Raw genomic sequence first — 14903 nt, 5'->3', positions numbered from 1 at the left:
AGGGGAGGGAGAGGAGAGATGGGTGAGGAGAGAAGGGGAGGGGAGGGAGGAGAGGAGGGGGAGGGAGGAGAGAAGGGGAGGGGAGGGGGAGTGAGGAGGGGAGGGGAGGAGGAGAGAAGGGGAGGGAGAGGAGAGATGGGGTGAGGAGAGAAGGGGAATGAGGGGAGGGAGGAGAGGGGAGTGAGGAGAGAAGGGGAGGGGAGGGGAGGGAGAGGAGAGATGGGTGAGGAGAGAAGGGGAGGGGAGGGAGGAGAGGAGGGGAGGAGGAGAGAAGGGGAGGGGAGGGGAGGAGGAGGGGAGGAGGAGAGAAGGGGAGGGGAGAGATGGGTGAGGAAAGAAGGGGAGGGAGGGGGAGGGAGGAGAGGAGGGGGAGAAATGGGTGAGGAGAGAAGAGGGGAGTGAGGAGAGAAGGGGAGGGAGGAGAGAAGGGGAGGGGAGTGGGGAGAGAAGGGGAGGGAAGGGGAGAGGAGAAATTGGGTGAGGAGAGAAGGGGAGGGGAGGGAGAAGAGGAGGGGAGTGAGGAGAGAAGGGGAGGGAGGAGAGAAGGGGAGGGAGTGGGGGAGAGAAGGGAGGGAAGGGGAGAGGAGAGATGGGTGAGGAGAGAAGGGGAGGGGAGGGAGAAGAGGAGGGGAGTGAGGAGAGAAGGGGAGGGAGGGGAGAGAGGAGAGAAGGAGAGGGGAGTGAGGAGAGGAAGAGGGGGAGGGAGAGGAGGGAGGGGAGGGGAGGGAGGAGAGAAGGGGTTGGGAGGGAGGGGAGGGAGGAGAGGAGGGGAGCGATGGGTGACGAGAGAAGAGGAGAGGAGGGGAGTGAGGAGAGAAGGGGAGGGAGGAGAGAAGGGGAGGGGAGTGGGGAGAGAAGGGGAGGGAAGGGGAGAGGAGAGATGGGTGAGGAGAGAAGGGGAGGGGAGGGAGAAGAGGAGGGGAGGGGGGAGAGAAGGGGAGGGAGGGGAGAGAGGAGAGAAGGAGAGGGGAGTGAGGAGAGGAAGAGGGGAGGGAGAGGAGGGAGGGGAGGGGAGGGAGGAGAGAGGGGGAGGGAGGGAGGGGAGGGAGGAGAGGAGGGGGAGCGATGGGTGACGAGAGAAGAGGAGAGGAGGGGAGTGAGGAGAGAAGGGGAGGGAGGAGAGAAGGGGAGGGGAGTGGGGGAGAGAAGGGGAGGGAAGGGGAGAGGAGAGATGGGTGAGGAGAGAAGGGGAGGGAGGGGAGGGAGGAGAGGAGGGGAGAAATGGGTGAGGAGAGAAGAGGGGAGTGAGGAGAGAAGGGGAGGGAGGAGAGAAGGGGAGGGGAGGGGAGAAGGGGAGGGGAGTGGGGAGAGAAGGGGAGGGAAGGGGAGAGGAGAGATGGGTGAGGAGAGAAGGGGAGGGGAGGGAGAAGAGGAGGGGAGTGAGGAGAGAAGGGGAGGGGAGTGAGGAGAGGAAGAGGGGAGGGAGAGGAGGGAGGGGAGGGGAGGGAGAAGAGAAGGGGAGGGGAGGGGGGGAGAGGCGAGAGAGGGGTCAGATTTTCCTGATAATTCGGCGTCTTATTAAAACAAACAGAAATGAATGCTTTTTACTTTTCTATGTGATGCTGATCACATCACTGATGGTAGAGGCAAGGAGAAATACGAAGGAGAGGACATCATGGAGATGATTTAATACACTGGTCAGTTGTCCACCCTCCTCCATCAGGGGCTACAAAACCCAAAACTGTCTCTGGATCAGCCTTTACGTGCCAGTTTTATCAGTGCCAAAGGAAACAGGGTTGTACTGCAATTCCATCACATTCCACTTACTGTACAGTTCTTCAGTCTAAATAAAGTTATATAAAAGTACATTGGTTTTATACAATGTTTTGCCTTTTTCCATGGGTCTCTATATTGATTGTTGCAGAATGGGTCAAATGCCTGTGACCTCCATTTCTATCTCATGTCAACTTTGCCTCGTTCGTTCGTCTTCCAACTGTTCTCTCGTCTCTGTGTTGGTGCACCAATGGTTTTCCCTATGATCTGCCGCGCCACTAGAAACATGGCTCAAAGCAAAAAAACAGGCCTCAGAGAAATGGGTTTTGGAGAGGCGGCCTGGTGGTATTTGTGCACTTCCATGCCGTTCACTAACACAGGGAATGGGACCAGTGACGATGTGTTTTCTTCTGAGAAGAAACCCCACAGTTGAAAAGCAATTTGACTGTTTTATATGTCAAGCTTATCATTGATCAAATGGGATATGTCTGTATGATGGGAACATTATCGGTGTGTGTGTGTGTTTTGGAAGAAATAAAATGACCTGAAGTAACCTAGTTTTGGACATCAAAATTATTGAAGGGGATTGAATGAGTTCTCACTTCAAGGGAAAGAGAGGGGGGAATCAGAATTGGGTTTATGACTCACCCTAGGCTTTCTGAAACACATTAAGCTCTAAAGGAAGTCATTGTACTAGCCTTTTCCCATTTTACACCCAGACGCTCAGGACAAGAAACAGTGTTTCCAATCTTGAGCTAGGGACATGGTTCATGCGTTTGCTTATGAAGCCTGCTCCCCTAAACGAATCAGCACCATTTTTATTCTTCACCCCTCTTTCCACTTACTCCCAAACAATTTGAGATAAAATATTATTGGGAAAAAATATTGAGGTGTAGACCTAGGGACCATTTACACTATTGAGGTGTAGACCTAGGGACCATTTACACTATTGAGGTGTAGACCTAGGGACCATTTACACTATTGAGGTGTAGACCTAGGGACCATTTACACTATTGAGGTGTAGACCTAGGGACCATTTACACTATTGAGGTGTAGACCTAGGGACCATTAACACTATTGAGGTGTAGACCTAGGGACCATTTACACTATTGAGGTGTAGACCTAGGGACCATTTACACTATTGAGGTGTAGACCTAGGGACCATTTACACTATTGAGGTGTAGACCTAGGGACCATTAACACTATTGAGGTGTAGACCTAGGGACCATTTACACTATTGAGGTGTAGACCTAGGGACCATTTACACTATTGAGGTGTAGACCTAGGGACCATTTACACTATTGAGGTGTAGACCTAGGGACCATTTACACTATTGAGGTGTAGACCTAGGGCAGTGGAGCCTGCTGAGGGGAAGGCTGCTCATAATAATGGCTGGAATGGAGTCAGGGTTTAAATCCCATTATGTCCTCCGTCAGCTCCACGTCTGTTAATTTATTTAATCTTCAATCAGATCAGTCTGTCTTCTTGGACATCAGATGCATATTAATAATCCAGTTTGTTGTCTTGATTGAAAAGAACAGCACGTTTCAGTATTTGTCACACACATTGTGAAAGATTGAAGTTAGCGTCTTAGTGAGAAGTTAGAACCTACAAATCTCTCCCTTCTATAGGGGATAGAAGTGAACTTTTCATTAGTGTGTGTGATAGTAGGTGTGTAACCTATATCTCCTCAGGCCCTTCATAGGGTGCCTGTTAGAGCCAGCTTTCCTCTCTGAGGAGAGAAGGATGAGAGGAGTGAGAGGGAGGATGGAAGTGTGTGAAATTAGGAGAGACCGGGAGGTAGAAACAACAGGACGGAAAACCATGTTAAGTAAACTGTGAAAGAAACCGTGGAAAATGTAGAGTTGCATATGAGGTGGTGAAGTGCATAACAATTGCGGTTCACACCAGGGGATGTTTAGTTGAAGTCTGCTGAACCGATCTTTTGAGTAACAAAGGAGACCATGGAAGTAAAGATGGCTACCACGTTGTCACACAGGAAACCTGTGGGATTCAGTACTTACTTTCAAGGCACTCTTGTTTGAAGAGTGCTTTGAAAAGACTTCAAAAAAGTTCAATGTGTCTCTACACAGGGACTTTGATCAATACCAAGATAATATAAGGCTAAATAAACATAAACTTTATTTCACCTCCTTTAAAGTGCCTTGAACAAGTTCTGACTGTTGAATTGGACCTTGAATTTCCCAGTCCACACCCACGCCATCACCCTGCTATAGCAGCGGTCCATATTGATGTCTTTTTCTTTTCAAAAGATTTCATCATGAATCTCATCTGATCATCATTTTTCCATAATAAAATATCAACTTAATTTAGATTCACTTTAAGTTCCGTGGTTGAAAACGGCCCATGTAGACTTTTTCACGGTTACTTGACCCTAAAGTGGAACGTAGACATACACTACCAGTCAAAAGTTTGGACACACCTACTCGTTCAAGGGTTTTTCTTTATTTTTACTATTTGTTTTACATTGTAGAATAATAGTGAAGACATCAAAACTATGAAATAACACATATGGAATCATGTAGAAACCAAAAAAGTGTTAAACAAATCAAAATATATGTTATATTTGAGATTCTTCAAATAGCCACCCTTTGCCTTGATGACAGCTTTGCACACTCTTGGCATTATCTCAACCAGCTTCATGAGGTAGTCACCTGGAATGCATTTCAATTAAAAGGTGTGCCTTCTTAAAAGTTAATTTGTGGAATTTATTTCCTTCTTAATGCGTTTGAGCCAATCAGTTGTGTTGTGACAAGGTAGGGGTGGTATACAGAAGATAGCCCTATTTGGTAAAATACCAAGTCCATATTATGGCAAGAACAGCTCATATAAGCAAAAAGAAACGACAGTCCATCATTACTTTAAGACATGAAGGTCAGTCGATCTGGAACATTTCAAGAACTTTGAAAGTTTCTTCAAGTGCGGTCGCAAAAACCATCAAGCACTATGATGAAATTGGCTCTCATGAGGACCGCCACAGGAATGGAAGACCCAGAGTTACCTCTGCTGCAGAGGATCAGTTCATTAGAGTTACCAGCCTCAGAAATTGCAGCCCAAATAAATGCTTCACAGAGTTCAAGAGACAGACACATCTCAACATCAACTGTTCAGAGGGGACTGTGTGAATCAGGCCTTCATGGTCGAATTGCTGCAAAGAAACCACTACTAAAGGACACCAATAATAAGAAGAGACCTGCTTGGGCCAAGAAACACAAGCAATGGACATTGGACCGGTGGAAATGTGTCCTTTGGTCTGGAGTCCAAATTTGAGATTTTTGGTTCCAACCACAGTGTCTTTGTGAGACGCGGTGTGGGTGAACGGATGATCTCTGCATGTGTTGTTCCCACCGTAAAGCATGGAGGAGGAGGTGTTATGGTGTGGGGGTGCTTTGCTCGTGACACTGTATGTGATTTATTTAGAATTCAAGGCACACATAACCAGCATGGCTACCACAGCATTCTGCAGCGATACGCCATCCCATCTGGTTTGGGCTTAGTGGGACTATCATTTATCTTTCAACAGGACAATGACCCAACACACCTACCTCCAGGCTGTGTAAGGGCTATTTTACCAAGAAGGAGAGGGATGGAGTGCTGCATCAGATGACCTGGCCTCCACATTCCCCCGACCTCAACCCAATTGAGATGGTTTGGGATGAGTCGGACGGCAGAGTGAAGGAAAAGCAGCCAACAAGCGCTCAGCATATGTGGGAACTCCTTCAAGACGGTTGGAAAAGCATTCCTCATGAAGCTGGTTGAGAGAATGCCAAGAGTGTACAAAGCTGTCATCAAGGCAAATGGTGGCTATTTGAAGAATCTCAAATATATATGTTTAACACTTTTTTTGGTTACTACATGATTCCATATGTGTTATTTCATAGTTTGGATGTCTTCACTATTATTCTACAATGTAGAAAATAGTAAAAATGAAGACAAACCCTTGAATGAGTAGGTGTGTCCAAACTTTTGACTGGTACTGTAAGTCCAGTGCCATTTCCTTAAAGGGGAATGGAAACACTTTATGAAGTAGATCTGGCATTCTAAATCCTAGGGTTTCCATTCCCGTTTTAATATCCTCATTAAAACAAACCTCCAACTGTAAAACCTCCAACTGTCTCTCATTCCTGCTCCGAGTACGTAACGGGCCGAACCCAGCGTCTTCTGGAGCGCTCTGAGTAACACAAACCTTCATTGGCTAAAGCACAGCCCAGTGTTATAATTGTCCTATTTACCCTGCGCCGCCATTAACAAACAGAGATGGGGGTTAGGGAATCACTCGGCTCTGCTCCACTCTGCTCCAAATGGCATCCTATTGGCCCTGGTCAAAAGTAGTGCACTGTGTAGGGGAAATACACCTTGCAATCTGAGAGTATGATGGACATCACAGAAACATTCAACAAGGCTCCGGTGTTATCTGCTGGCCTAGTATATTTATTCTCTGTGGCTAATTTGGATCATTATTATTGATGAGCGTGAGTCAGGCGGCTCTGTGAGGTAAAGTGATACAGTGACCACTGCCTCTCTCTCTCTCTGACCGTCTGACTCAAAGATTTCATCTGACAAGCTAATCCATGTTTAATGAAAGGACACCAGGAGTGTCTGCCACTGTAAAAGACAATAAGACCATTAGTAGGGGGAGAGAGGGAGAGATTTTCAGGTCTTGACATATGGTGCTTTCCAACGCAGCTACAGTGAGGGATAAAAGTATTTGATCCCCTGCTGATTTTGTACGTTTGCCCACTGACAAAGAAATGATCAGTCTATAATTTTAATGGTAGGTTTATTTGAACAGTGAGAGATAGAATAACAACAACAAAATCCAGAAAAACGCATGTAAAAAATGTTATAAATTGATTTGCATTTTAATGAGGGAAATACATATTTGACCTCTCTGCAAAACATGACTTAGTACTTGGTGGCAAAACCCTTGTTGGCAATCACAGAGGTCAGACGTTTCTTGTAGTTGGCCACCAGGTTTGCACACATCTCAGGAGGGATTTTGTCTCACTCCTCTTTGCAGATCTTCTCCAAGTCATGAAGGTTTCGAGGCTGACGTTTGGCAACACGAACCTTCAGCTCCCTCCACAGATGTTCTATGGGATTAAGGTCTGGAGACTGGCTAGGCCAAAAAATCCAGAAAAACGGGGAAATAAGTATTTGACCCCCTCTCAATCAGAAAGATTTCTGGCTCCCAGGTCTCTTTTATACAGGTAACGAGCTGAGAGTGCTCCTAATCTCAGTTTGTTACCTGTATAAAAGACACCTGTCCACAGAAGCAATCAATCAATCAGATTCCAAACTCTCCACCATGGCCAAGACCAAAGAGCTCTCCAAGGATGTCAGGGACAAGATTGTAGACCTACACAAGGCTGGAATGGGCTACAAGACCATTGCCAAGCAGCTTGGTGAGAAGGTGACAACAGTTGCGATTATTCACAAATGGAATAAACACAAAATAACTGCTCTTTGGCATCATCTCAACTCGCTGTGTTTGGAGGAGGAGGAATGCTGCCTATGAACACAAGAACACCATCCCCACCGTCAAACATGGAGGTGGAAACATTATGCTTTGGGGGACAACCTCACCGCATCAAAGGGACGATGGACGGGGCCATGTACCGTCAAATCTTGTGTGAGAACCTCCTTCCCTCAGCCAGGGCATTGAAAATGGGTCGTGGATGGGTATTCCAGCATGACAATGACCCAAAACACACAGCCAAGGCAACAAAGGAGTGGCTCAAGAAGAAGCACATTAAGGTCCTGGAGTGGCCTAGCCAGTCTCCAGACCTTAATCACCTAGAAAATCTGTGGAGGGAGCTGAAGGTTCGAGTTGCCAAAGTCAGCCTCGAAACCTTCATGACTTGGAGAAGATCTGCAAAGAGGAGTGAGACAAAATCCCTCCTGAGATGTGTGCAAACCTGATGGCCAACTACAAGAAACGTCTGACCTCTGTGATTGCCAACAAGGGTTTTGCCACCAAGTACTAATCATGTTTTGCAGAGAGGTCAAATATTTATTTCCCTCATTAAAATGCAAATCAATTTATAACATTTTTGACATGCGTTTTTCTGGATTTTGTTGTTGTTATTCTATCTCTCACTGTTCAAATAAACCTACCATTAAAATTATAGATTGATCATTTCTTTGTCAGTGGGCAAACTGCAGGGGATCAAATACTTTTTTTCCCTCACTGTACTTCAGATGTCATATGATGTCATTTCCATATGATTAGTATGCATGAAATCAGTTTAGGTTTTAATTCTGGGAGTCATAAGTTATGAGCTGTGACTTCCCTCAGAGGAGAGGACATATGCACATTATTATTGGAAGGGGCGTGGCAGGGGGCGTGGCAGAGAGCGTGGAAGGGGGTGCAGTCTACACATCGACATGACTGAATTTGAGAGAACATTTTAGAGTCCCCCATATTGGCGGTGTATTTGAAATGTTAGCATTTTTAACCCATTTTTCCATGGAGCTGAGAGAAAATGTTAAAGTTTGAAAGGTAATTTGCTGCAATTCTATCCGTTTTGCCATGGCTAATGCTGTGTTCTTTTGCTCAAACATAATAACAAAATCAATACTGCTAAATTCATGGTTTTAGACATTTTCAATTCTCCCTGACTGTCTATTTTGGTGATTGTTAGTTCTCAAATATTATATTATTACAAAATACACTGCTCAAAAAAAATAAAGGGAACACTTAAACAACACAATGTAACTCCAAGTCAATCACACTTCTGTGAAATCAAACTGTCCACTTAGGAAGCAACACTGATTGACAATAAATTTCACATGCTGTTGTGAAAATGGAATAGACAACAGGTGGAAATTATGGGCAATTAGCAAGACACCCCCAATAAAGAAGTGGTTCTGCAGGTGGTGACCACAGACCACTTCTCAGTTCCTATGCTTCCTGGCTGATGTTTTGGTCACTTTTGAATGCTGGCGGTGCTTTCACTCTAGTGGTAGCATGAGACAGAGTCTACAACCCACACAAGTGGCTCAGGTAGTGCAGCTCATCCAGGATGGCACATCAATGCGAGCTGTGGCAAGAAGGTTTGCTGTGTCTGTCCAGAGCATGGAGGCGCTACCAGGAGACAGGCCAGTACATCAGGAGACGTGGAGGAGGCCGTAGGAGGGCAACAACCCAGCAGCAGGACCGCTACCTCCACCTTTGTACAAGGAGGAGCAGGAGGAGCACTGCCAGAGCCCTGCAAAATGACCTCCAGCAGGCCACAAATGTGCATGTGTCTGCTCAAACGGTCAGAAACAGACTCCATGAGGGTGGTATGAGGGCCCGACGTCCACAGGTGGGGGTTGTGCTTACAGCCCAACACCGTGCAGGACGTTTGGCATTTGCCAGAGAACACCAAGATTGGCAAATTCGCCACTGGCGCCCTGTGCTCTTCACAGATGAAAGCAGGTTCACACTGAGCATATGTGACAGACGTCGTGGAGTCTGGAGACGCCGTGGAGAACGTTCTGCTGCCTGCAACATCCTCCAGCATGACCGGTTTGGCGGTGGGTCAGTCATGGCGTTGTAGGGAGGTCATACAGGCACGTGGAGGCCACACACACTACTGAGCCTCATTTTGACTTGTTTTAAGGACATTACATCAAAGTTGGATCAGCCTGTAGTGTGGTTTTCCACTTAAATTTTGAGGGTGACTCCAAATCCAGACCTCCATGGGTTGATACATTTGATTTCCATTGATAATTTTTGTGTGATTTTGTTTTTAGCACATTCAACTATGTAAAGAAAAAAGTATTTAATAAGATTATTTCATTCATTCAGATCTAGGATGTGTTGTTTAAGTGTTCCCTTTATTTTTATGAGCAGTGTATATAGGTCCATTATCTTTTTTACATACTTTATATCTGGTTTTAGTCGTTTAAGTTTACACTGAAAGTGTTTTCCCATCCCGAAAATGAATCATGACATTTTTTTTATTATTATTATGTTTTTATTTTATTTACTGTTTGGACTTTGGCGACCAGAAAAAACTCTTAGGCGGCCCACCCAAGGTTTTCAGTGGCAGAAAAATCCTTATATTTGCGTGGGTGAGAGGTGAGTTCGAGGAGGTAGAGATGTGAAGGTAGATGGTGGTGTGACGGTTCCTGATGAAGCAGATTGTACTGAACAAGCTTCTGTGCTGTACTTAAGACATGAGTTATGATTTACCCATCGTTCATTAGCCGCCACGAGGACAGCACAACCGGAACAGATGCTCCTGTCCTGACGAATAGTTTCAAATGTAAAATACAACCATATTGGATGAAACAAAGATCCACTGATGATCAAATGAAACACTGATATGTGATCAGGATGAAGGAGAATTGTGGTGACTTTGTAACGTGTAGAAGGCCCGATCTAAACAAACCAAGCTAAAAACGTAGATTTCAGCACCATGGTAAACTGTCATACTACGAAGTTCCGATCGTGAGCACCAAGGCCAGAGGTCATACCGGTGTTCCGAAGTTCCGACCTTCAGCACCATGGCCAGAGGTCATACCGGTGTTCCGAAGTTCCGACCTTCAGCACCATGGCCAGAGGTCATACCGGTGTTCTAAAGTTCCAACCTTCAGCACCATGGCCAGTGGTCATACCGGTGTTCCAAAGTTCCGATCTTCAGCACCATTGCCAAAGGTCATACCGGTGTTCCGACCGTCAGCACCAAGGCCAGCGGTCATACCGGTGTTCCAAAGTTCCGACCTTCAGCACCATGGCCAGTGGTCACACCGGTGTTCTGAAGTTCCGACCGTCAGCACCAAGGCCAGCGGTCATACCGGTGTTCCGAAGTTCCGAGCTTCAGCACCATGGCCAGAGGTCATACCGGTGTTCCGAAGTTCTGATTTTCAGCACCAAGGCCACCAGTCATACCGGTGTTCCGCCTTCAGCACCAAGGCCAGAGGTCATACCGGTATTTCGAAGTTCCGAGCTTCAGCACCAAGGCCAGCGGTCATACCGGTGTTCTGAAGTTCTGACCATCTGCACCAAGGCCAGAGGTCATACCGGTGTTCCGACCTTCAAGGCCAGAGGTCATACCGGTGTTCTGAAGTTCTGACCATCTGCACCAAGGCCAGAGGTCATACCGGTGTTCAGACCTTCAGCACCATGGCCAGCGGTCATAACAGTGTTACGAAGTTCCGATCTTCAGCACCACATGACAGTAGACAGCGACCACTCTGCACTCAGAGGATAAAGACTGGAAGGCCTACACAGTTTCTTCACCTTAGTGCAAATGAAGGAGAGGAAAGAGAGGAAAGCCTATAGGTTGTTATTAATAAACGTCACAATAAGGTGCAGAACGAGACACCCAGCTTGGCTTAAACCATTGATAACTGCGTGCCGTTATTATTGGTTGTAATATGATCACCCCTTGTAGAGCACATCAGAATGACTTATTTCCGATTATTACATGCAAAATAATTCAGCACATTTATCTGTATATCATAGCTATACAGCAAGTAACTGCATGCTTTTCATGATCAGTAAACATCACACGATTTCAGAAAGGCTACGTAAGGGTAGCATATCCATTTGGCATGTAGCTAAGCAAACTTGTGTCATTTAGAGAGAACATTTTTAGTTTTAAAGTACATTTCCTGCAATTCTACACATTTGCCACGGGGCAGAGAAAAGTTTAGCAATTTTATAACAAATGTCATGCAATTCTACTCATTTTACCATGGGGCAGAGATTTTTCTTTTGCAGTTTTACAGCAAGTCTCCTGCAATTCTACCCATTTTGCCAAGACTTATGCCATGTTAATGATATCTGAGTGAGAAAAAAATCTATGGGGGCCCACTGGACCGAAAAAGGTACACAGCTTACCGTCATTTTTAAGCGACCTTTCAAAGTCTCTAGCTTGAAAACATTATTTCTAGCTAGCAATACACATGGGCAAATACATCATTTTTTCTGCTTGACAGGCAGAGCTCACAATGAATGGAAAATTAACCTAAACCATACATACTTGTCAGGAATAGTACACTTTTATTTATTATCACTCAAATATCCAATTACTGTAAATGGTGGCCAATATTGAGAGATAGAGGTGGACTTCAGCAGTGATTTGCGCTGTAATGCATAGAAGCGGGCTGCGGGCTTGCCCCCCCCAGCTGGGAATGGGATGTTTGAATATGACGCTATTGATACCAACCTGTGTTCCACTACTGAGATGTCCCCCCGTTCTTCTCTGCCAGACAGACAGCGACAAACCAGGAAGAGGAAGTGCTTTTACTCCTGTGTGACTCACAGGCTACTGATCAACAGGTAACTGGCAAAATAATTGAAACATTTGAATAAATGAGGGCTGTGTGGAAGCAGATGCTTCCACACAGGTGTGGTTCCTGAGTTAATTAAGAAATTAACATTCCATCATGCATAGGGTTATGTATAAAAATGCTGGGAAGGCCATTATTTTGGCTACCAATTACTATTCCCCCATAGGATGACAATGCCCACAACCACAGGGCTCGAGTGGTCCCTGAATGGTTTGATGAGCATAAAAACGATTTAAATCATATGCCATGACCATCTCAGTCACCAGATCTCAACCCAATTGAACACTTATGGGAGATTCTGGAGCAGCGCCTGAGACAGCGCTTTCCACCACCATCAACAGAATACCACATTTCTCATGGAAGAATGGTGTCGCATCCCTCCAATAGAGTTCCAGACACTTGTAGAATCTATGCCAAGGTGCATTGAAGCTGTTCTGGCTCGTGGTGGCCCAACGCCCTATTAACACACTTTATGTCGCTGTTTCCTTTATTTTGGCAGTTAACTCTATATTCTACACTTTCACCTGTGTGCTTAGTCTACTGAGCTATATCTTCCACCTCCACAGTGTCTTCCTCCCTCCTGCTGTGGTATTCAATGAAAGTAGTTATTAGAGTCTACCTGCCATTCACTAGAGCCATGGATACTATATGCTGGAAGACACAACAGGAGGAAGTCAGGTAGAATATAGCACAAGAGACTCAAAGTCAAAAAGATGTAAAACCAGTTCCTCCTCCACACAAGTCCTCTCTCTGCCCTGAGTTGACACTGGCCCTGATTGACCTGTCCACTGTCCAGTCATATCTAACTTGAGGGTTAGGAGGAATGAATGAATGAATCAAGGAAGGAAGGAAGGAAGGATGGATGGATGGAAGGAGAGAATGAAGGAAGAAATGGAGGAAGGAAGGATAATACAACAGAAGTAGTTTGTGGGTGGGGGTGCTGTGATTTTTTTCACAGATGGCTATAGCATCCATACAGGACTATTAAAGGCCCAGTGCACTAATTTTGTGAAATAATAATGATTTCCCCCCCAAAAAATATTTATTTATTAATATATATTTTTTATTCTGATTTTTCAGGGGATGCTGCAGTACCCTCAGCACCCCTACTTCCTGCGGCTATGTATCAGGTGTATGACTTGATAAAGAACCAACTAGGATCGAAACGTTGTATTTTTTGTGTGTCTGATTAAATCACCATGGGAACATACCAAAGTTGCTGACATTCCTTTTTTCTAGGATAAAACAACAACCATAATATATCCAGCCACATGACAATGTAAAGCGTAGCAAAATGCTTTTGTGTGCTTGACAGGTGCGTAAAATGGTTGATATTTTTTGCGTAAAATATTATGATAGATAGACTGGTTACTTGTTGTGGTTCCAGAACCACTCTCCCTTTGTAACGCTCACTGTCCCCTCACAGCCCCCATCACCAGCGTCTCCGAGTTAAACTCAAACTGATTCGAGGAGGATGCCGACTTTCCACAGGAATACAAGCTGGGAGTGCGCTGCTTAAACGATGAGGTGTAGCGGTAGAAGCTCTTGTGTCTGTTCTTCAGGTACTCCCTGTAGTTCTTAGTGAGGAGGGTGTAGAGGAAGGGGTTAATGCAGCTGTTGGAGTAGGTGAGACAGGCCACCAGGTAGTTAATACAGGTGTGCGTGTTAGAGGCCAGGCTTAACGGTTTGTTGCGGTACAACGGGAACAATTGCCATATCCAGAACGGAAGGAAACACGCCCAGAACACCAGAACTATAGTGAAAATCATTACCAAGACTTTCTGCTTCGGGGAGCGCTTGTTCCTTTTGTTGACGACTGAGTTCTTCTGGGACTCTAAGTAAGTGCGGGCTAACTTCGTATACAGATAGCCGATAATCAACCCAGGCGCCATGATGCTCGTGCCAAACAAAACGGTCAGGTAGATCTTATACGCTCGGGGTGCCCAGGTTGGCGCGCACATCCTCTTCACTGCCCCGTCGGGCGCGCTCTTGGTGGTCTCCGTGACCATGACCATCATGGGTAAGGTGAGGACCAGGGAGAGAAGCCAGACCCCCCAGGCCAGGGCTTTGCGATAGCTCTTGGAGCGCCTGACCGTGTCCAGGGGCTTGGTGACGGCCAGGTATCGCTCCGTGCACATCACAGTGAGGGTAAAGATGCTGGCGTGCATGGTGAGCAGGTCCAGGCTGAGGAGAATGCGGCAGCCCACATCTCCAAAGTACCAGTCCTTGAGGAAGTAGGTGCACACCACGAACGGGATGGTGGAGAGGTACAGGAGGTCCGCTAGCGCTAGATTAATGATTGAGATGTACATGGAGGTGGCGAAGCGGATAGAATGACACATCACTACCAGAGTGTACACATTCCCCGACACGCCGACTATGTAGACGACCGACAACAAGGTCCCGAAAGTGGAGGTGATAACCAGCTCGTCCACAATGCTCCCCGAGCCGCTGTTTGGAGCTGGCGGACTGACATTCTGGTTAACAGTACTGTTGTGGTTCATCGCGCCGTGTAGAGCCTTTCTGGTGTCGTTCCGTTGTTGTTCCGGTGTTGTGTTTATGGTGGAGAAGTTGTAAAAGTGCAGCAGTTTTAGTTAGCCAGTGAAGCGCACCGGTGCAGGTTGTGTGTTGACGTCGGCGATATTCTTCTGCGCGCGCTGCCTCTTGTCCTCTCGGATATTCTGACGTCAGTCATCGAACTCTTCCCCAGTCACTCTCTCGTGGGTCTTGCATAAAATATAAAAACATAACACAATATACAGTACAGTATATAGTAGCCTACACTGTATTTCATTCATTCTGAGTTCATTCATGAGCAGTGCCAAAATAAATCACATATCATTTGCCAAACAAGAAGGTGCGTTTCATGCATGATTTTTAGC

At 46.1% G+C, this 14903-nt stretch overlaps 1 protein-coding gene across 1 annotated transcript in view; it reads right to left on the bottom strand.

Annotated features, from left to right (window-relative positions):
• LOC121568290 (urotensin-2 receptor-like) overlaps positions 1 to 14625 on the bottom strand; it is a 15540-nt gene extending 915 nt beyond the window's left edge. The window contains exon 1 of the mRNA XM_041878847.2: positions 13394 to 14625. Coding sequence (XP_041734781.1) covers positions 13431 to 14525 — 1095 coding nt within the window. The 5' untranslated portion in view covers positions 14526 to 14625 and the 3' untranslated portion in view covers positions 13394 to 13430. The remainder of the gene's footprint in view (positions 1 to 13393) is intronic.
• Between the last annotated feature and the right edge of the window lie 278 nt (positions 14626 to 14903).

Source organism: Coregonus clupeaformis, chromosome 1 (assembly GCF_020615455.1).
Source record: "Coregonus clupeaformis isolate EN_2021a chromosome 1, ASM2061545v1, whole genome shotgun sequence".
In the NCBI taxonomy this organism is placed as follows: domain Eukaryota; kingdom Metazoa; phylum Chordata; class Actinopteri; order Salmoniformes; family Salmonidae; genus Coregonus; species Coregonus clupeaformis.
Note: the sequence above shows the minus strand (reverse complement) of the source record. Positions and strands in the feature narration are given on the sequence as shown.